Source organism: Hemiscyllium ocellatum, chromosome 17 (assembly GCF_020745735.1).
Source record: "Hemiscyllium ocellatum isolate sHemOce1 chromosome 17, sHemOce1.pat.X.cur, whole genome shotgun sequence".
In the NCBI taxonomy this organism is placed as follows: domain Eukaryota; kingdom Metazoa; phylum Chordata; class Chondrichthyes; order Orectolobiformes; family Hemiscylliidae; genus Hemiscyllium; species Hemiscyllium ocellatum.
This window is the reverse complement of record NC_083417.1, coordinates 33858973-33881415: the sequence shown is the minus strand read 5'-3', so window position 1 is coordinate 33881415 and position 22443 is coordinate 33858973. Positions and strand designations below refer to the sequence as shown.

Below are 22443 nucleotides of genomic sequence, written 5' to 3'. Positions count from 1 at the left end.
GCCAACAGGAAAGAGCTCTGAATCATTGAAAATTACAGGCTATTTTTATATTATTTCCAACCAAACAAATCTTCAGGGCTGTTAACCGCCCACACACCTTTTGGAGACCTGAACATGTTCCAATGAAAGATTTCTCCAAGCAACCTAGCAGTGAGGGTAATTCAAATATTTGAACAGGATTATAGCAATGCAGATGTGCAGGTACAATAAAACAAAGAACTGCGTACACTGGAGATCTGAAACAAAAGCAGAAATTGCTGGAGAAACTGAATAGGTCAGATGAAGATTCTGCATGAATTTTTTCAGTTTTTGTAACAGATGTTCTGGTATTGGCATTACATTGATTCAAATCTAGATGGAAGTAACTTGATCAAAAACTTGAGAAATTTACAACAGGCAGTTTTTTTGTAAGCCACATATGTAATTTTGACCCCCAGACAAACTTATCTAAAAATGTAAGGCAATGTGACAATTGAGAATTTATAAAGCATTTTGTATTAAAAACAGTAAATTTATATCTGCAAAACCAAATCAACATAACCTGGACAACTTTTTGGGGGGTTTACAATATCATACATACATTTATTTAAATTATATAGAATCAGCAGCTCAGAAACAGGTCATGAAGTTTAACCTGTCTATGTTAGTATTTATAGTTCACATGAATTGCTGCCACATTCCCACTTAAGTTTGGATACCTCTATATCCTACTCCCTCACACATCCAACCAGGTTCCGTGGAATGCACCAATGCTATCTCCAGTCCATGTGGCAGAGTTCCACATTTTCATCATGGTTATGGAACACTTCAATGCACAGATATTTGATGCTTCAATATCATTCAATAACACAATAATAGTATTTCTGTCACTTTGCAGGGGTTCAACCAAATTTACATTACTCCCTAAAATGTGCAAATCAATCCAAACAACAGCAAAAAACTTCACAAGTGATAATAGTGAGATTTCAATATCAAAAACAAGATTATTTTAAGGTTATGATCATTTTCTTAGGTGCAAATAAATTCAATAGTGTTTTTCTGCTGCACAGCCACAAGACAGTAACAATCTCGGTCAATAGAACTGTTCCTCCATTAGCACCCTATTGCGACCTGAATAGATTACATGCAAAAAGAACATGGGTAGATTCTATCTAATGCCTAAGCATGTACAGGCGTGCTTGTCTACCATGTCACAAGAATGTTCAACTAAGTAAATAATTCAACTCTTGCATCACCTTAGAAACAGAATCAAATCTAGGGATAATTGACTGTTACATGTGGGTTTTTTTTACTTGTATTCTATTAATTATTCCTAATCCATCTCTGGTGGGTGATGGCTAGTCAACACTGGGATGGCACGGTGGCTCAGTGGTTAGCACTGCTGCCTCACAGCGCCAGGATCCCACGTTTGATTCCAGCCTTGGGCGACTGTGTGTGTGGAGTTTGCACATTCTCCCAGTGTCTCGTGGGTTTCCTCTGCGTACTCCGGTTTCCTCCCACATTCCAAATATGTGCAGGTCAGGTGAATTGGCCATGCTAAATTGTCCATAGTTGTTGGGTGCATTAGTCAGAGGTGGGGTGGGTTACTCTTCAGAGGGTTGGCGTGGACTTGTTGGGCTGAAGGGCCTGTTTCCACATTCTAGAGAATCTTATCTAATCTAAAAAAAGGATTGGAAATTACATTTGTAAAGAACTTTTGCTTACGAAATATATATCTTCATTTCATTTTCCAAATTATTAATAAACAACTTCAATTTTACACAAGACAACTTATTTGTAAATTCATTCATGGGATATAGGTGCCACTGGCTATACCAACTTCTGCTGCCCTTCCCTAATTGCCCTTCAGAAAGTGATGGGCAGCATTCTTGAATTGCTGCTGTCCTTGGTATATTGATCACCATACAGTGCTGCTTGGAAAGGAGTTTGATCCAAGCATAGTAAAGGAACAGAAAGAACACACAGTTCCAATTCAAAATGGTGTGTGGCTTAGAAGGAAACTTGCAAGAGGTAGTGCTCCCATGCATCTGCCACCCTCGCCCTCACATTGACAGTGGTTGCAGGTATAGAAGATGGTTTCAAAGGAGCCTTGGTGACTTGTTGCAGCACATCCTCTCAATGAGACACGTTGCTGCCACTCAGCATCTGTGGCAAAGTGAATGTTTTGGAAGATGGCGGATGAAGTGTCCATCAAGCTTTTTCCTGGATGGTGTTAAGCTTCTTGTCGGTTGTAGGAGTTGCTCTATCCAGGCAAGTGGAGAGTATGCAACCACATTTCTGACTTATGCACTGTAGATTATGTATAAGCTTTAAGAAGTCATAGAGCCCTTCGGCCCAACTCATCCATGCCGACATGGCTTCCTAAACTGCACAGTCCCATTTGCCTGCATTTGGCTCATAATCTTCTAAACATTTCCTATCCATCTACCTGTCCAAACGCCTTTTAAATATTGTAATTGTACTTGGCTCTACTACTTCCTCTGTTCCATGTTCCTCCATTGCAAGATAGCAGCAGAATAGGGTGCTCCAGCCAGAGCAATCCACTCCACCTACTCTTTTTCTCTACCTCCAGGTTTTTTTTCCCCCCTTCAACTCCCAGTCTCCAATGATGAGTACTGATCTACAGTGACCTCTGGTGAGGAGCAATGATCCCCTGCCGGCAAGTGATGATTTCTGGCCTTCAGCAATGACCCCCAGCCTGGTGCAGCAGCCTCCTGTAGCATCATCCCACCATTGTGCAGTATCCTTTCACAGCAACCTCCCGGCTCGGCAACTACCCGGCAATGCACAGTGGCCTCCTCTCATAGGAGTCTTCTGGCCACCTGCAGCAGCCTCCCAGCAAGGTGTCCCACTAGCACAGTATGGAGCCAAGGACTGGAAGTTAAATGCCAGTGCAACGTGGTCTGCTGTACTGATCTAAAGCCCAGAGAGTATCTTTAATACTTTCTATATAAAGAAAAAACACAATTTCTAGCTTTACTTTTGCATCTTCTGACCTACCATCCATTAACAATTTACTAAGCAATGTCTATGAAAGAAAACATACGTCTTGAAAAATAAAAGCAAAGGTAGTTTCCAGTCCAAGCCCTGTAGAACTACTGAACTACTGTTCAGCACAGTGATGTATCTGTGGTGTCGGAAATCAATTGTGGCAAGACTAGCCACAAGATTCAACCCTGGTAAAAAAATATAGCAATAATGCATAAGGAAAACAAATGAAACCTTTTCTTAATCATGTGACTACACAAAATAGTACTTACTTGATTTGTTCCCATGTTTTCGTTGCAAGATATAGCACCCAAAGATCCTTATAATGGTAAAATTGTTCACCATTAGGAGATGCAAATTCTCCTCCAAACACCCAAAGTTGTCCACCGTCTTGAGGTACCACCACAGCCTATCATGGTAACAAAATAATGTTACACTAGCACCTGCAAAACACTGTTTTATACTAAATTCTTAAGAACTATTGGAGAAAGGATGGCAACACAACATATGATAATGACAATCCATGATGAACGGATACAATTTTTATCTGTTGGGAAGTAAATGTTTCATTGTTACTTTAACAAAGAAGAACAACAAAGAACAGTATAGAACCTGGAACAGGCCTTCGACTGGCCACATATTTGCTACTACCATTTCCTCTGACAGCACATTCTAGCACCTGCTACTCTGTATGTAAAAACTTTGTCTCTCACATCTCTTCTAAAACGTTTCCACTTTAACCTTTAATCTATGTTACCTTGTAATTGACATTTCTACTCCAGTAAAAAGACTCCTGACTATCCACTCCAATCATAACTCTCACAATTTAGTAAATCTCCATAAAGTCGTCCCTCAGTCTCCGATGTTCAAGTGAAAACAAACTAAGTTCATCCATATCTCTCCTCATCACTAATTTCCTCCAAACCAGGCAACCTCCTGATAAACCTTTTCTGTACTTTCTCCAAAACCTCCTCCATTCTCCTGTGTAGTGACCAGAACTTTGCACAATTAATTAAAAGTCATATTCTCAGCTCCTGATCTAAGCCCAACAGAAACTCTCCACAAGCAAAATTAAAACTCGATCTCATGCTGCAAGTTTTTAAAGGAATATGTCAGTCAATACTGAAATTGAGAATTTGATCAATACCATAATTTGACGCTAATTTCTTCAAATCAAGAATGCGGTGCTGGAAAAGTACAGCTGTGCAGGCAGTATCTGAGGAGCAAGAAGATCGAAGTTTCCAGCATAAGGTCTTCATCAGGAATGAGGCTGGTGACGAGGGGGCTGAGAGATAAATGGGAGGGCAGGGTGAAGTTGGCAGGAAGGTAGCTGAGAATGTGATAGGTAGAATGTGATAGGTAGAATGTGGGGGTGAAGGTGGTACGTCAGAGAGGAGGGTGGAGTGGATAGCTGGGAAGGAAGATGGACAGATAGGACAGGTCAAGAGGGCGGCGCCGAGTTGGAAGGGTGGACCAGGGATAACATGGGGAGAGGGGAAAAAAGGAAACTGGTGAAATCTACATTGATCCCATGTGGTTGGACAGTCCCAAAGTGGAAGATGAGGTATTTTTCCTCCAGGCATTGGGTGGTAAGGGTTTGACAATGGAGAAGGCCCAGAACCTGCATGTCCTTAGGGGAGTGGGAGGGAGAGTTCAAGTGCTCCCCCAAGGACATGCAGGTCCCCTGGGCCTCCTCCATCATTAAACTTTTGCCACCAAATGCCTGGAGAAAGAAAGCCTCATCTTCTGCCTTCGGACCCTCCAACCACACAGGATCGATGTGGATTTCATCAGTTTCCTCATTCCCCTCCCCCCACCTTTTCCCAGATCCAACATTCCAACTCAGCATGCCCTCTTGACCTGTCCATTTTGCTTCCCATCTATCCGCTCCACCCTCCTCTCTAACCTATCACCTTCGCCCCCACCTTCATTCTCAGCTATCTTCCCCTCAGCACCAATCTCCATGCCACCACCTTCCCCCCCCACCCCCTATATGTTTCAAAATATTAGTTGGAATCACGTTAAAAGTAAAGAATTTTTGAAACTGTGAGAAATTCCAATGATAAGATAAAAATGACAAAACTTTTTTCACAGGTAAAACATCACACATTATTATTGAATAATGTAATGGTTCTAAAAAAGTTAATGCTGAAGACTGTTTTATGACAAGGTCCTGGGCTCTAGCAAAGCCCTCTTTGCGTGCATCAGGAGTTGGGCCATAGCCTGGGGAAGCATTGGTGCCTGTAATTTCCATTTCTGCTCCAACTTTATGACTCCCAATCTTCATAACAATGTCTATCTTCCTAAAGTACTTTGTGTCTAGTTGCTGTCATACAACAAGCTAACTCTTTTTAAGACACAGCCCTTCCCTTTAAATTACCTAGCAGCTTTCCTTCACCAATTCAGGCCAAGTAGGCCCTGTGTAACAGTCATATTATCAACTCCTGATGGAGGGCTTAAGCCCGAAATGCTGATTCTCCCGCTCCTCGGATGATGCCTGACCTGCTATGCTTTTCCAGCATCACACTCTCAACCCTGAGTACCAGTCTGTAAAATAAGATGGTGGCAACCATTTGCTACGTGTTAATATGATAAAAACAAGAACTGCAGATGCTGGAAACCAGACTCTAGATTAGAGTAGTGCTGGAAAAGCACAGCAGTTCAGGCAGCATCCGAGGAGCAGGAAAATTGCCGTTTCGGGCAAAAGTCCTTCATCAGGAATAGAGGCAGAGTGCCTGCAGGGTGGAGAGATAAATGAGAGGAGGGTGGGGGTGGAGAGGAAGTAGCATAGAGTAAGAGCTTCAGGGCAGAGGAAATGACCTGGGAGTTGCAGTGGGAAGAGGGACTCCCTGAGATTCTTGTAGAGAGAGGAGGAAAACTTCTTCCACATGCTAATATGACTTGGGCAGCGACAGTGTAAATTGAAATCCAATTTAACTGTATAGAATTAACTCCATTGAACCTAAAATAAATTTCCAGTTATATCTTTAGGAGGGCTCCGGCAGTTAGCCAGCAACAGAAGGACCTGAACAATCAAAGAGCTAGCAAGACTCAACCTCCTAGCCAGATCGATAAAGAAGTATCCACAGTCAATACTAAAAACATTTCAAACCTGGAAAGAGAAGCATAGAAGCAACCATGAGCTTGGAACTCCATGGAACTGGAGCAGCACTCACTCCAAGGCACTTATAGATTGCATCGGATGTCAGCACTCTGTGGGAATGATCCTGAGTTTTAGTTCAGCCAATGAGTGAACAAATGTCAAAAGCTCCATGAGTTGAGATTCTTGATGGTCAAGGGAAAAAGTTTAAAAGACTAAACAGCACATAGTTACAGATTGAAAAAGCGAGAAGTAAAAGAAATACTTACAGTAGAGCATTAGTGCTGCTGACATAGTGGACAGACACCACATGGCACAGCTGCAATAAGGCAAATTAATGATCATAGAATTTAAAGAGCTTGTAGCACCAGGATTGTCACCAAGCCAAAATTAAAGTAATAAAATAGAAATTTAGAAGCATAAACAGCAAAGTCTAATAAAAGTAGTAAAGAAAAGTAACTATTTAGGTTGCACTAAGAGCAGGTGATCCAAAATTGAAATTGTGGGGAGAGAAATTATTAAGTCTGCAGAAACTGGGATTGAATGAATTGAGTAGCCATTAAGGCAGACACAAATTTTTATTAAAACTGTAAGGCAACAGGCATGATTAGAAGTACTGTCAGCAACATAAATGGAAAACTGTTAAAAGAAAAGGATTTATTTGCAAGGCAGCAGGATGTATTCAATAAAGTCAGAGAAAAGGCTGGAAATTGTTTTTAAGAGTGCAAATGCTTGCAAGAAGGTGGGAAACCTCTATTTTAGCCATAAAAGTAATCTGTACAGGGAAACATGATGAACTGTACAGTTAAAAGGTTTTAAGTAAAATAAAACAGGATTTCTATACAGAAAATTTGAAGTGTCTGAGACAAAGAGAATAAAGCACCAACAATATTCTGCAGGATTAAAAGCTTTCATAGGAACAAGAGTAAAGCAGCATCGAGACATTGAAGAATTGAAAATCTTTAAAAGAAGAAAAATAATCACATTAGGAAGAAATGGCAAGAGAAATAATATTGCCAGGACAATTCAATTTCAGAGATGGACCAAATTGACACAGTACACCTTGGAGAAAATAGTTATTTTACCATATAGAATTGTTTCTAAACTAGATACTAAATCAGAAACTGAACAAATAAACACACATTTCGTATTTGATTGACACTGTATCTGATGAGGCTATAGCTCACCAATGCATATAAGACTCCATGGAAGCAACTACTGAGGTGAGAAGTACAAAATGCACAGATTCAGGACACTGTCAAGAAGAAATTATCTGGAACAAGATCCACAGTATTGTCAACATAAAAACTGCTAAGCTCAGAAATTCTAGACTCTTCAAACAAAATTTCATCAGTGCAAATGTTTTTTCCATGAGATAAAAAAAAATTCCCCAAATGATGATGTGGGACAACTACACGCTTCAGCAGGCAAGGGTTGCTCTTCAAAGGAACTTCAGGAGATTTAAGGCACTCCAGATGAGGTAATGGATCTTGTTTGCATTTGAAGAAGGGCTTATGCCCGAAACACCGATTCTCCTGCTCCTCGGATGCTGCCTAGCCTGCTGTGTTTTTCCAGCATCACATTTTTCAACTCTGGTCTCCAGCATCTGCAGTCCTCACTTTCTCTTAATGGATCATTTGCCTAGCTCAGCAGGAACTACATCCTCTGCTAAGGTTATCCAAGAGATAAAAGATTCTCCCGTGCAGAGAAGCTTTGCAGACTTCACAAGATCCAGAAGAGAATCAAGATCAAGAGGCCTCAAGTCAAAGATCTATCTATCAATCTATTAAAATCAATGTGAATGCAGTCTAGAGGAAAGGTCGAACTTCCAGATGACCCGAATTTATAATTTATAATATATAATATCACTATATATAATTATAAGTCTATAAATTATATAAATATAATATAAATATTATATAAATTTAGTTATAAATATGAATTTATAAGTCAGAAGCTTGGGGTAGGAGGAGTTGTGGCAATTGTAATTAAATATACAAATCTATAAATGTTAATATTGGTAAGAAAGTCTGGTGGACTGAATGAGCGAAGGGGTGGAAAGGACAGAAGGTGTTAAGATATGAGATAATGTATGTAAGGGAACAGTTCTGAAAGGAGTAATGTTGAAGATAGCACGAAGCATACACCCAATCTGATGATGTTAAAAGGGCTTGAACGAGGGAAAGACAGAACATTGTAGGATCTTGAAGGTCATAAAACTGTTATCCTAGGTCTCCAAACTATCTTAGTATTAATTCTGCTAATTTAATGTGTAGGAACTTATATCAGATTGCTATCGTGGAAACAAACAATTTCTTTTTTAAGCTGCAAATGTGTTGCTGGTCAAAGCACAGCAGGCCAGACAGCATCTCAGGAATAGAGAATTCGACGTTTCGAGCATAAGCCCTTCATCAGGAATAAGAGAGAGAGCCAAGCAGGCTAAGATAAAAGGTAGGGAGGAGGGACTAGGGGGAGGGGCGATGGAGGTGGGATAGGTGGAAGGAGGTCAAGGTGAGGGTGATAGGCCGGAGTGGGGTGGGGGCGGAGAGGTCAGGAAGAGGATTGCAGGTTAGGAGGGCGGTGCTGAGTTGAGGGAACCGACTGAGACAGGGTGGGGGGAGGGGAAATGAGGAAACTGGAGAAATCTGAATTCATACCTTGTGGTTGGAGGGTTCCCAGGCGGAAGATGAGGCGCTCCTCATCCAGCCGTCGTGTTGTTGTGTTCTGCCGGTGGAGGAGTCCAAGGACCTGCATGTCCTCGGTGGAGTGGGAGGGAGAGTTAAAGTGTTGAGCCACGGGGTGATTGGGTTGGTTGGTTCGGGCGGCCCGGAGGTGTTCTCTGAAGCGTTCCGCAAGTAAGCGGCCTGTCTCACCAATATAGAGGAGGCCAAATCGGGTGCAGCGGATGCAATAGATGATGTGTGTGGAGGTACAGGTGAACTTGTGGCGGATATGGAAGGATCCCTTGGGGCCTTGGAGGGAAGTGAGTGTGGAGGTGTGGGCGCAAGTTTTACATTTCCTGCGGTTGCAGGGGAAGGTGCCGGGGGTGGAGGTTGGGTTGGTGGGGGGTGTGGATCTGACAAGGGAGTCACGAAGGGAGTGGTCCTTGCGGAACGCTGATAGGGGAGGGGAGGGAAATATATCCTTGGTGGTGGGGTCCGTTTGGAGGTGGCGGAAATGGCGGCGGATAATACGTTGTATGCGCAGGTTGGTGGGGTGGTAGGTGAGAACCAGTGGGGTTCTGTCTTGGTGGCGGTTGGAGGAGCGGGGCTCAAGGGCGGAGGAGCGGGAAGTGGAGGAGATGCGGTGGAGGGCATCGTCGATCACGTCTGGGGGGAATCTGCGGTCCTTGAAGAAGGAGGCCATCTGGGTTGTGCGGTGTTGGAATTGGTCCTCCTGGGAGCAGATGCGGCGGAGACGAAGGAATTGGGAATATGGGATGGCGTTTTTACAGGGGGCAGGGTGGGAGGAGGTGTAGTCCAGGTAGCTGTGGGAGTCAGTCGGTTTATAATAGATGTCTGTGTTGAGTCGGTCGCCCGAGATAGAAATGGAAAGGTCTAGGAAGGGGAGGGAGGAGTCTGAGACAGTCCAGGTGAATTTCAGGTCGGGATGGAAGGTGTTAGTAAAGTTGATGAACTGTTCAACCTCCTCGTGGGAGCACGAGGCAGCGCTGATACAGTCATCGATGTAGCGGAGGAAAAGGTGGGGGGTGGTGCCAGTGTAGTTGCGGAAGATGGACTGTTCCACATATCCTACGAAGAGGCAGGCATAGCTGGGGCCCATGCGGGTGCCCATGGCAACTCCTTTAGTTTGGAGGAAGTGGGAGGATTGAAAAGAGAAGTTATTCAGGGTGAGGACCAGTTCAGTCAGTCGAAGGAGGGTGTCAGTGCAAGGGTACTGGTTGGTGCGGCGGGAAAGGAAGAAGCGGAGGGCTTTGAGTCCTTCGTGATGGGGGATGGAGGTGTACAGGGACTGGATGTCCATAGTGAAAATAAGGCGTTGGGGACCGGGGAAGCGAAAATCCTGGAGGAGGTGGAGGGCGTGGGTGGTGTCCCGAACGTAGGTGGGGAGTTCTTGGACTAAAGGGGACAGGACCGTGTCGAGGTATTGGGAGATGAGTTCGGTGGGGCAGGAGCAGGCTGAGACAATGGGTCGGCCGGGGCAGGCAGGTTTGTGGATTTTGGGCAGGAGGTAGAAACGGGCGGTGCGGGGTTGTGGGACTATGAGGTTGGAGGCGGTGGATGGGAGATCCCCTGAGGTGAAGAGGTCCTGGATGGTCTGGGAGATGATGGTTTGGTGGTGGGAGGTGGGGTCGTGGTCAAGGGGGCGATAAGAGGAGGCGTCCGCGAGCTGGCGTTTGGCTTCAGCGGTATACAGGTCAGTGCGCCAAACTACCACCGCGCCTCCCTTGTCTGCGGGTTTGATGGTGAGGTTGGGATTGGAGCGGAGGGAGTGGAGGGCTGCACGTTCTGAGGGTGAGAGGTTGGAGTGGGTGAGAGGGGTGGACAGGTTGAGTCGGTTAATGTCACGGCGGCAGTTGGCTATAAAGAGGTCGAGGGCGGGTAGGAGGCCAGCACGGGGTGTCCAGGTGGATGGGGTGTGTTGGAGGCGGGAGAAGGGGTCGTCAGAGGGTGGGCGGGAGTCTTGGTTGTGAAAGTGGGCACGGAGGCGAAGGCGGCGGAAGAATTGTTCAATATCTCGCCGCGTGTTGAACTCATTAATCCGAGGGCGTAGGGGAATGAAGGTGAGGCCCCTGCTGAGGACTGATCTTTCATCCTCAGAGAGGGGGAGATCTGGAGGGATGGTGAAAATCCGGCAAGGCTGGGAGCTAGGACCTGGTGTGGGACTGGAGCTGGGGCTGGGGGCGGGGTTAGGGGCGGGGACAGAGATCAAAGTAGGGGCGGAGTTAGACGTGGTGACGTTGCTTGATGTGGGGGCGGGGTCATGCGTCGTGACGGAAATAAGCGTGGGGGCAGGGTTACGTGAAGTGACGAAAGACGGCGTGGGGGCGGGGTTATGTGTGGTGACGAAAGACGGCGTGGGGGCGGGGAAACCTGAGGATTTGTGCTCCTGCAGGTTAGTGATGTAAGTGGGGGCGGAAGTGGCTGCGCCGACGGCAACCGGAGGGGCAGAAATGGTTGCGGCGACGGAGTGGTGGTGGTCATTCCCGGTGGCCGCGTGGGTCGCGGGTCCGTCGGCGATCGTGGAAGCGGTTGTGTGTGTGGTGGTCACCGGGGCAGTTGTTGGGGCGGCGATCGCGGGAGCTCCGAGGTCGGTGGGGGCGGAAGTGACGTCACGGTCGGCGGCGGCCTTTGGTGCCGCGGGCGCTGTGGAGGCCACGTGTAATGGCGTCCGACAGGCCTGTGGAAGGTTCTGGAATAGTTGAGGGGCCACGAGTGTGGGGGTAAGTACATGAAAGTTTTTGGTACTTACTGTATTCCTAGCCATATCAGAGATTAAAGACAGCATTCCTAGCCATATCAGAGATTAAAGACAGTATTCCTAGCCATATCAGAGATTAAAGACAGTATTCCTAGCCATATCAGAGATTAAAGACAGTACTCCGGCCTATCACCCTCACCTTGACCTCCTTCCACCTATCTCACCTCCATCGCCCCTCCCCCTAGTCCCTCCTCCCTACCTTTTATCTCAGCCGGCTTGGCTCTCTCTCTTATTCCTGATGAAGGGCTTATGCTCGAAACGTCGAATTCTCTATTCCTGAGATGCTGCCTGGCCTGCTGTGCTTTGACCAGCAACACATTTGCAGCTGTGATCTCCAGCATCTGCAGACCTCATTTTTTACTCGAATTTCTTTTTTAAGACAACAGCCTCTTCTTGTTACACTACTTCATGGTTTTCCTGCACCACTTTAAACCAAGTAGGCTCTGTAGACTCAGTAATTAAGGGGAGGATGGAGGCAGCTATACACCCAATATGCTGGCATTGCATACACATATAACAACAAGTCAGTCATTATTATTGCCTGAAGGACTAAACTATAAAAAGAATAAAAATTGTTGTCGCTCTCATACACTCTACTTTCCTTCACTCAAATATACCTGGTGAGCAGAGCGAGGAGCTGGTGAATTTGGGATTTCCAGTTTTGTCCATGAGTTCTTCTTGATGTTGTAAAAATATAGTTCATTGTAGAGAAAAGTCTGCAATAATAGAAAAAAGTTAACAAAGCCTTTTATGTATTGCTCTTTGACATCTAACAATGCAGAACAGCTTAACAAATATATAATTCTTTAATTTTCTCTAAATCTAGACAAATGTCTTGGACTAATTTTAAAACAAATCAACTTGTCAGGAAACTGACAAGATCAGAACAGCCATCAGTCTTGTGTTCCTTCAACATCATGGCAAGAGAGGTAAGCAAACAATCCACTTCCATCAGTTTTCTACCAGGAGAATTTCATATTTCCAGAGAGTAAGTTACTCAAAATAGGAAACAGTACTGATCAAAAACCTCCCAAACCAACTTGTAGAAATTTTTTTAAAAAGTTTACAGGTTTCGTAAAATGTACTTCACAGTTCAACACAAAGTATTCTTTTTTTTTAAATTCCAAAAATTAATCATTCAGTATATTCTCTTTTGGTGAAAGCTTTAAGAGTGTTAAATAATACACAAATATTCATGTAATTCGACAAAAACACGAGATGACGTACCTGATGGGTGCATCGTCAGTTCCTTAGCACCCAGCAATGGTAACAGATATCAAAGGCTGTGATATTAGTTCTTAAAATTCTAATTAAGTCCATTAGTTTAGAAAGGATATCTTATACTGTCAAATATATGAAGTACCTGTGTTGAAAGGTGCACACAAAGCATGTATAATTTCTAATATTACCCTTACATTTGGAGGGACCACATGTTCTTCCATTCTGAACTATGAACTAAATGGAAGGCAGATATTGCTATATAGCTGAAACAGCAAGAGAGTTTTGCAACTAGGAAGAATCACATGGTATACTTTTTCAACACTGCAAGACCAATGGCGCTCTGTGAAGCAGTGAAATTGTTACTTAGTGATTGAGTGACCACATGAGTCACTGAATTAAGGAAATGTTGCTTGGTAATAGCCCTTGGACTGGGTGAGCTACAGTTTGCTACCAAACTTTAGCTGCAGTGCGGCCAGAGACATCTAGAGCTTGTGAACTGAAAACTTCAGTCTCTGTCCGGAGATGCCTGTGCGCTTGAAGACAGCAAAACCAAGAATGCTTAAAGGCAAGCATTCAAATAAGACCTAGATAGATGAACTATCAAAATGAAGAACAGCAATCACTTTGCAGCCAACAGTATGACATAATAGCAGAATCAAAAGAAGCCAACATATAAGTTAACCCACCCTTGAGATCTGGACTTTTGTTTTCAGTCTTTGTCTATCCTAGACATAAATAGGTTTTTTTTGGTTTTTTAAAACCAGTATAGTTTAGTCCAACAGTCGTACGTCAGGAATCCTTTACTTTCTCAGGTCACTTGTTGAAGACAATTAATCAAGAAACAAATATTTCCTGTTAATAATAAAACTTAGTGTGAATTACTTTTGCACTGAATAGCAGTCAGACTATCAGGCAAGTTTCTCACCTTGATGGTCTAAATGGGATTCTATACATTTTGTGGCATCTTAAACATTGGGACACAAACATCATTGCGGCCCACTCAGTTAAATTGTGATACAATCACTTGATTAACTAAGAATTAGTTATTATCTGACAGACTACAAAGCTAAAATGAACAATGAGGAGAAAAAGGTAGAAGTCAAGGTACAATTAGCAGGATTCCATTTGGCTGTTCCCTGAGCACATGACAAACACTTTTATAAATTATCAAAACATAGTCCTTACTTCTTTACAATTGATTAACTTGTCACCAATTTTCCTTACAGCTGGAAATTTCACAACTAAGTATTGTCTGTTCCAGAAATACAACATGCTACACACATGGAGATATCATCTTTCAGACGAAACTTTAATCTAAGGTTCCATTTGCCCTCCATGATGGATGTTAAGCATATAGCAAGATTTGAAGAAGAGCAGGAGAACTATTTCAGCGACCAGAATAACAGTTTTCCCTTAAATTACAAAAAAAAATTTGTCATTAATCGATTAATGCTGCAAGGCCCCACAAAAAGTGACTACGTTTCATAAATACTTCACTGTAAAGCATTTTGGTAAGGCCTCAAGTTGTGAAAGGTGCTGCATAAACAGCAAGTTGAACTCAAACTCTTAGAGTGAGCTACGTCATAACATAATTATACAATTGAAATCTAATAGCCTGAGGATTCAACTTTCTTCCAACAACAATTCACCGCAAAGTTTCTAATTTGAGAAAACTACTTGCAATGTGCGAGTATGTACAACATCATCCTTTTAAGAATTGGCATGAGTCGTGGTAGGTCCTCGGGAGGAATCAGAGGAGGATTATTCACCTTAGACAGACATTGTTGAGCAAGATTGCAAATACTTTAGCTTTATCATATCTACTCACGATGTTCTTCACCACTATTGAGCACAAGAAGCCTCATCTTCCATTTAATTAGTTAACTGCACACCATTTTTCATCTCAGAATATTGCAAATGATTAGAGTTTGAGCCTGTTATCTGTGGGATCATTTTGCTTTGTCTATAGTATGCTATTTATACAATCATAGAATTTCTTGACTAGCATGGAAATAAGGAGGAGAAAGTGAGGACTGCAGATGCTGGAGATCAGAGCTGAAAATGTGTTGCTGGAAAAGCACAGCAGGTCAGGCAGCATCCAAGGAACAGGAGAATCAACGTTTCGGGCATAAGCCCTTCTTCAGGAATGAGGAAAGTGTGTTCCTTGAAGAAGCTTTCTTCCTCCTCTAAAAGTACTGCGAATCCTCTTGCAAGGATGCTTTCCTTGAAGAAGCTCTCTTCCTCCTTCTACAAGCCTTGGATGCTGCCCGCCCTGCAGCGCTTTTTCAGCAACACATTTTCAGCTCTGATCTCCAGCATCTGCAGTCCTCACTTTCTCCTCGAAGATTTTAACCTACTGCAAATCCTCTTGCAAGGATGCCTTCTTTGAAGAAGCTCTCTTCCTCCCTCTACAAGGACCGTCTCAGATTTCTCCCTCCCCTTCCTAGACCTTTCCATTTCTATCTCGGGCAACTGAATCAACACGGACATTTACTATAAACCAACTGACTCCCACAGCTACCTAGACTACACCTCCTCCCATCCTGCCCCCTGTAAAAACGCCATCCCATATTCCCAATTCCTTTGTCTCCGCCACATCTGCTCCCAGGAGGACCAGTTCCAATACCGTACAACCCAGATGGCCTCCTTCTTCAAAGACCGCAATTTCCCCCCAGACGTGGTCGACGATGCCCTCCACATCTCCTCCACTTCCCGCTCTTCCACTCTTGAGCCCCGCCCCTCCAACCGCCACCAGGACAGAACCACACTGGTTCTCACCTACCACCCCACCAACCTCCATATACAACGTATCATCCGCCGTCATTTCCGCCACCTCCAAACGGACCCCACCACCAGGGATATATTTCCATCCCCTATCAGCATTCCGAAAAGACCACTCCCTCCGTGACTCCCTTGTCAGGTCCACACCTCCCACCAACCCAACCTCCACTCCCGGCACCTTCCCATGCAACTGCAAGAAATGCAAAACTTGCGCCCACTCCTCCTCCCTTACTTCTCTCCAAGGCCCCAAGGGATCCTTCCATATCCGCCACAAATTCACCTGCACCTCCACACACATCATTTATTGCATCCGCTGCACCCGATGTGACCTCCTCTATATTGGGGAGACAGGCTGCCTACTTGCGGAACGTTTCAGAGAACACCTCTGGGATACCCGGACCAACCAACCCAACCACCCTGTGGCTCAACACTTCAACTCCCCCTCCCACTCCACCAAGGACATGCAGGTCCTTGGACTCCTCCATCGCCAGACCCATAGCAACACGACGGCTGGAGGAAGAGCGCCTCACCTTTTGCCTAGGAACCCTCCAACCACAAGGGATGAACTCAGACTTCTCCAGTTTCCTCATTTCCCTCCCCCCACCTTGTCTCAGTCAAATCCCTCGAACTCAGCACCGCCTTCCTAAACTGCAATCTTCTTCCTGACCTCTCCGCCCCCACCCCCACTCCGGCCTATCACCCTCACCTTGACCTCCTTCCACCTATCGCATCTCCAACGCCCCTCCTCCCTACCTTTTATCTTAGCCTGCTGGACACACTTTCCTCATTCCTGAAGAAGGGCTTATGCCCAAAACGTCGATTCTCCTGTTCCTTGGATGCTGCCTGACCTGCTGCGCTTTTCCAGCAACACATTTTTAGCATGAAAATAATCCTATATTGAAACTTCACAGGTCAGTATTACATTTTCCCACATTGTCCTGTTCTTTCTTGTACTCTACACTTCTTTTGAACTAGAGTTTGATATCACTTAATGATAATGGTGTTTGGTCATGTAGTTAGATCGCGGTGACATAAAATTTTGTTTTCCTCAATGGGGGACTTCATCATCAATGTCAAGCTTTGGGTTGCCAAAGTTGCTCTTTATTGAACTTCAACAGGGTGGTAACACCACATAATAGCATTTTTGGTGAACAAAATGTGAACAGGACAATTGACCTATACAAATGTAGTGTAGAGATCCTCCTACCAGTAAAAATGGAAGAATTAATCCGTGATACATAGATATCATTGTTTATTTTCTCTTTCCTTTAAGAAATTGCTAAGGGTTAAGAACTAAAATTAATACTGGAATTTATTCTCAACAACCGTTCATATAAAACCTTCAACTTGGTGTAATAGCCCAACATACTGTACATGAATGTTGACACCAATCCAAAGGCTAAAGGTTAAAAGCTTGGTTTTAAAAAGCACCTTAAAAAGAAAAATTGAGAGGCGGAGGGAGGAAATTCTAGAGTCTAGGGTGTAGGTGCTGAAACCTTGACAAAAATTGTGCAGCAAACAAAGCAGTGAATGAACATAAGGATCAACAAGCCTAAATCTAGACATTTGTGGTCTAGGAAATTCTATAGGTCTTCAAGCATGGGGATTATGGATGACTGGGATTTAATCCCAGTTAGGATAAAGATAGAAGACTCTAAAAATTATAGATGGCAGAAGATGGAAGGTAACTTAACGGTAGGATGCTCCAGCAGGAGCTCTTCTGCTCCGCCTGTTCTTTTTGTTCCTTTTCTACTTATTCTCTCTTGCAGCAGTCCCAGAGTTGTGCAGGGGTGGGGGCGCTGGGGAAAGAGTCCGGAGCACAGAAACAGACCCTTCAGTCCAACTCGTCCATGCCAACCAGATATCCTAAATTAATCTAGTCCCATTTGCCAACACTTGGCCCATATCCCTCTAAACATTTCCTATTCATATACCCATCCAGATGGCTTTTAAATATTGTAATTGTACACCTTCACCACTTCATAGAGCAGCTCATTCCCTCTGCATGAAAAAAGTTGCCCCTCAGGTCCCTTTTAAATCTTTCCCCTTTCACCCTAAACTTATGCCCTCTAGTTCTGGACTCCCCCACCCCAGGGAAAAGACCCCAGAAAACAGTCCCAGCCATTTCAGCTTCTCCCTATAGCTCAAACCCTCCAATCCTGGCAACACCTTGTAAATCTTTTCTCAACCCTTTCAAGTTTCACAATAGATTAGATTAGATTAGATTAGATTACTTACAGTATGGAAACAGGCCCTTCGGCCCAACAAGGCCATACCGACCCGCCGAAGCACAACCCACCCATACCCCTACATTTACCCCTTTACCTAACACTACGGGCAATTCAGCATGGCCAATTTACCTGACCTGCACATCTTCCTATAGGAGGGATTGTGCCTGGCACGGGCAGTCAGATCACATGCTGAACTGCTGCTATTTGGAACTCTTTACTGGACTGTAACATAAATCCTTTTTTTTACAACTACCTTAAGTTTTTTTAATACACTAAGTAATGCTACTACTTTTTCTTTCAATCCTCTTTTGCGTTCAAGATTTGCACCTAGGTACTTGTACCTAAGATGGTGCTATTAAAGGCAGCCATTGTAAACATTTTTCACTGTACTTCTGTACGGGAGTACATGTGACAATAAAGAATATTCTACACCAACAGAAGAGCAATGAAATAGCATAGCCCTGAGATTATGACAAATTCTTATATATTATTTGAGAACTATTAGAAGAATTTTGTCAAAGCTTTTTATCTTGCAACATTTGCTAAATAATATTGACTGTACTAAGAATTATACAGGTAACCAATTTAGGATTCTTAGCTGACTCACAGTGTGGTGCAACTGTGTACACTGAAGCTGTGACAGCAGATGAAGATTGCAGCAGTAGGAGAGACCCAGTCAAAATTTCCTTGCCACTGGAACTGGAACGACCTCCTTGCTGATGTGCAACAGCATTCCGACATTAAAAATGTGTCCCATGCAACGCGTCTACCTAGAGGAATTCATACTCCCCCACACAACAGAGACGCTGCGGCATTCAGCGAGAGGTGACAGAGACAGAATTATTACTGGAGAGATATGTAGAAGTTTGAGTTTGATTCAGTTGTTCGCTTTTGGATTAGGAACAGGACAGAATTTCAGCAGCTTTCTCCACTTTTGAGCAGCCTTCTTCAAAAGTAATGGTATTCTTAATGACATCACATTTCTGACTTGTATAAGGTGGACAAAATTTGAGGAGTTACTCAGTGGGGCATGGGTAGGGCATGGATTCCTAGTCTTTGACCTGCTCTTGTAGCCACTGTATTTATAATTGCCCTTGAGAAAGTATCGATCTACCGCTGCACTCATTTCACTGAATCTCAAGTACAAACGTGGCTATTTCGCACATTGTGGCTGCACTGGCTTTCTGAGAAAACAGGGCAAAAGTGAGGACTGCAGATACTGGAAACCAGAGTTTAGATCAGAGTGTTGCTGGAAAAGCACAGCAGGTTAGGCAGCATCCGAGGGGCAGGAAAATCGACATTTCGGGCAAAAGCCCTTCATCAGGAATATTTCTGAGAAAACATCCTGACTTAATACCATCCCCCCATGTTGTCACATCCCTCATAATCCTGCACATTATTTCTGTTTAAATAATTATCTTATCATATAATGGTAACTCTGCAGGATATTTATCCTGAGGCATTCAGTGATAATAACACCTCTGAATGTCAAGGAAGAGTGGTTGAATTGTCTCTTACTAGAGATAGTCATTGACTGGCATTTGTGTAGTGTGAATGTTATTTGCACTTATCAGCCCAAGCCTGGTTATTGTCCAGATCTTGATGCATTCAGACATGGACTACTTCAGTATCTGAGGAGTCACAAATGGTGCAATTACCAGTGAACATCACCAATTCGGAGTATGGGACAGCATTGATGAAGCAGTTAAAGATGGTTGGGCTGAGAACACTACCTTGAGGAACTCCTGCAGAGATGACTTACCTCCAACAACCACAAACAATTTTTCCTATATGCCAGGTATTACTCCAAGCAGTGAAGAGTTTGCCCCAATTCCCATTTAATCTAGTTTTGCTAAGGCTCCTTAATGTTAAACTCACTCAAATGTGGTACTTGAAGTCAAGGGAAGTCACTTTCACTTCAAACTCAGTTGTTCGGTCTGTGTTTGCACCAAGGCTATAATAAGGTCAGGAGATGAATGACCCTTACAGAATCCAAATTGGGCGTCACTGAGCAGATGCTGCTTGATAATATTGCTGATGACATCTTACTTCACTTTATTGATGATCAAGAACAAGCTGATGGGCAGTAATTAGATGAGTTGGATTTGTTATTTCATATACAGAAGCCACCTGGGGAATTTTCCACATTGTCTTGACCACAAAATGAGAGGAAGACCAGTTGGTCATCACCAACAGACTCTTCCACAAAGACGAGAAGTTCAAGGCTTCTTGGAGGCATACATGACCAAAGTACACATCATCAATTATATAATTTGATCTACAGACCAAAAGCATGTCCTCATTATCAAAGCAATGACCAGTGCAGGTGATAGTTGAACAAAGCATCAACTCCTCTATGTCCATCAAATGCCACTAAAAGCAGTTACAGAAACTGTTCAGAAAGAAGATCAATGGTGAGCAGCTTTAGGAGCCAAGCAAAGTAGCCAACCAGGGCTCTATCATCCCCAACCTTTTCAATGTTTTCACCAAAATCTCCAAAGCACTCATTTAGTGGATAAAATCTAGAAAGAGCTGAAGATAGCCATGATTGCATGTGGTGAAGAAACCTTCAGCTACAAGACCAGGAAACAGCTACACAGGCCCGATGAGAATGACCACAATATCCAAGATTTCATCAACAAGAGGAAAGTTCTTTGTAACTAGTAAAACATCATCAGCAATGAAAAGATAACTCCAACAGCAAAAGTGGAGGCACAAAGAAGGAGGAGGGAAATCAAGAGGGAAATGGGTCTGGGTGGGTGACTCTTTGGAGGGTCGATGTAGACTGGTTGGGCCTGTTTCCCCACTGTAGGTAATCTAATTTAATCTAAATGGTGGACTGAGAAAGCTAAAGGGGCTGCAACTCTTTATCAACAATCACAACACCTGGGGCCTCTTCCGTGCCACCAATGATTGGACCAAATACCCTTGGCCTCAAATCAGTGCAGGATAAGGATGGAACCCTTGCCTTCAATGGAGAGAACACGTCAAAGACTCCTCAACCATGATATAATCATAGTTAAGGACACATGTGAGGAAATCCCCAACTCCCCAAAGATGATCTTGGACTTCCACAGAGTGTTGCAGAAGTCAAAGCTGCATTAAACACAAAGAGTGGATAGGATTCCAGCAAAGCTTAATCAGTCATGTCTACCAACTGTTCTTTAAAATCTGGGATAGGGAAGAAACTGCTGCCAATCTCAAGGATATTGCCACCACCACCTTCTTCTAGAAAGGCAACAAAGTAGTCTGTGGACATGACCAAGGAATCTGCTTAGTCTCTCTCGTCAAAGATCACTGCAGGAATTCTTAATAGGCGACTTCTTGTCTCTGAAGAAATCCTTCAAAAAGCCAATGTGGTTTCTGTTTCTTGGAACAATGAACATGATTTTCACAGCTGGGCAAATCCAAGAGAAATGCCTGAAACACCACCAACCACTCTACATGGTCTTCATTGACCAGTCAGATCAATTGCTGAGTGTTACGGAAGACCTGTCAAAGGCAAGCTGTCCAGAGGAATTCATCAACATCCTCCATCTAGATGGCAAGCTGTCAACAACAGTCCGACCTCCTGTAATACAGCAGAATCTTTTGAAGTCAAGAGGAGTCAAGCAAGGATCAGTCATCACCCCCCACCTTTCTCCACCTTCATCACCACTATCCTTTATCTTATCAAGATCAAGCTTCCATATTGTGGATGTTATTAAAGTTTCCATCTATCCTGTGGACAATCTCAACTGGTTAAAATCTAGAAGAAAACAATATTGACGTCGCTCTCTGAATTTCAGTCTGTGGATTAAAATGTCATCTCTGTACTTTTGCAAAGGAATCTTCAAGCCTTGCTTAATACCTTAAAGCAAACCGAAGAACTGGTCTCAGACTCAACCTCAGCAACACTCAAGTCCTTTACCAACATGTCCCAGGGCAAGATCCTCCATTAAGATCAGTGGAGAAGTCCTCCCAAACTAGGGTCATTTCCCTGTTGGGGAGCCACCTTTCATCTAAGGATAACATTCTTGCAGCCTATCCAGAAGTGCCATCTCTGGACACTCAAAGATGGAAGTTTTCGATGATTGCAACATCTGTACTGATATAAGACCCTTGTGTATAAGGCAGTCATCCTTCCGATTCTTCTATACGGTCCAAAACCTGGACTATGTATAGACACCACCTCAAGGCCCTGGAGAAGTTCTTTTTCTCAGGACCCCATCTATCACCCCCGAGTAAAAGAACAGGAAATTACATCAACACAGGAAATGACATTGCCAACCCAATCATACAAAAAGAAAGCAGGAATTATCAACAGTGCTTCGCCCAGAGACTTACTGAAGATGTCACCTAGTAGGGTGACAAAACGTCTAGAAATGAACCTTCCAGCTCAGTGAGCAAACCTACATCCAGGGCCGACCCTATATGCTAAGAACATGATTCCTTATTTTGAACTCCTTGGTCATCAGGAACATCCTTCCTGTGTTTGCCCTGTTTAATTTTATAGGTTTCTATGAGATCACCACTCCTTTTTCTGAACCTCTGAGTACAGTCCTAATTGATCCAGTGTCTGACTCTATGACTCTTCATATGTCAATCCTGTCATCCCACCATGCTGCATGACTTTATGACTCTAAATAAGTCAAGTAAACCTTCACTGTGCTTCCTCCATAGCCAGAAGTATTCTTCTTT

At 43.7% G+C, this 22443-nt stretch overlaps 1 protein-coding gene across 1 annotated transcript in view; it reads right to left on the bottom strand.

Annotated features, from left to right (window-relative positions):
- The window catches only part of klhdc4 (kelch domain containing 4), an 89867-nt gene that overhangs the window by 54898 nt on the left and 12526 nt on the right, over positions 1–22443 (bottom strand). The window contains exons 4-5 of the mRNA XM_060837655.1: positions 12148–12246; positions 3261–3397 (exon numbers count right to left, since the gene is read on the bottom strand). Of these exons, the coding sequence (XP_060693638.1) occupies positions 3261–3397; positions 12148–12246 (236 nt within the window). The remainder of the gene's footprint in view (positions 1–3260; positions 3398–12147; positions 12247–22443) is intronic.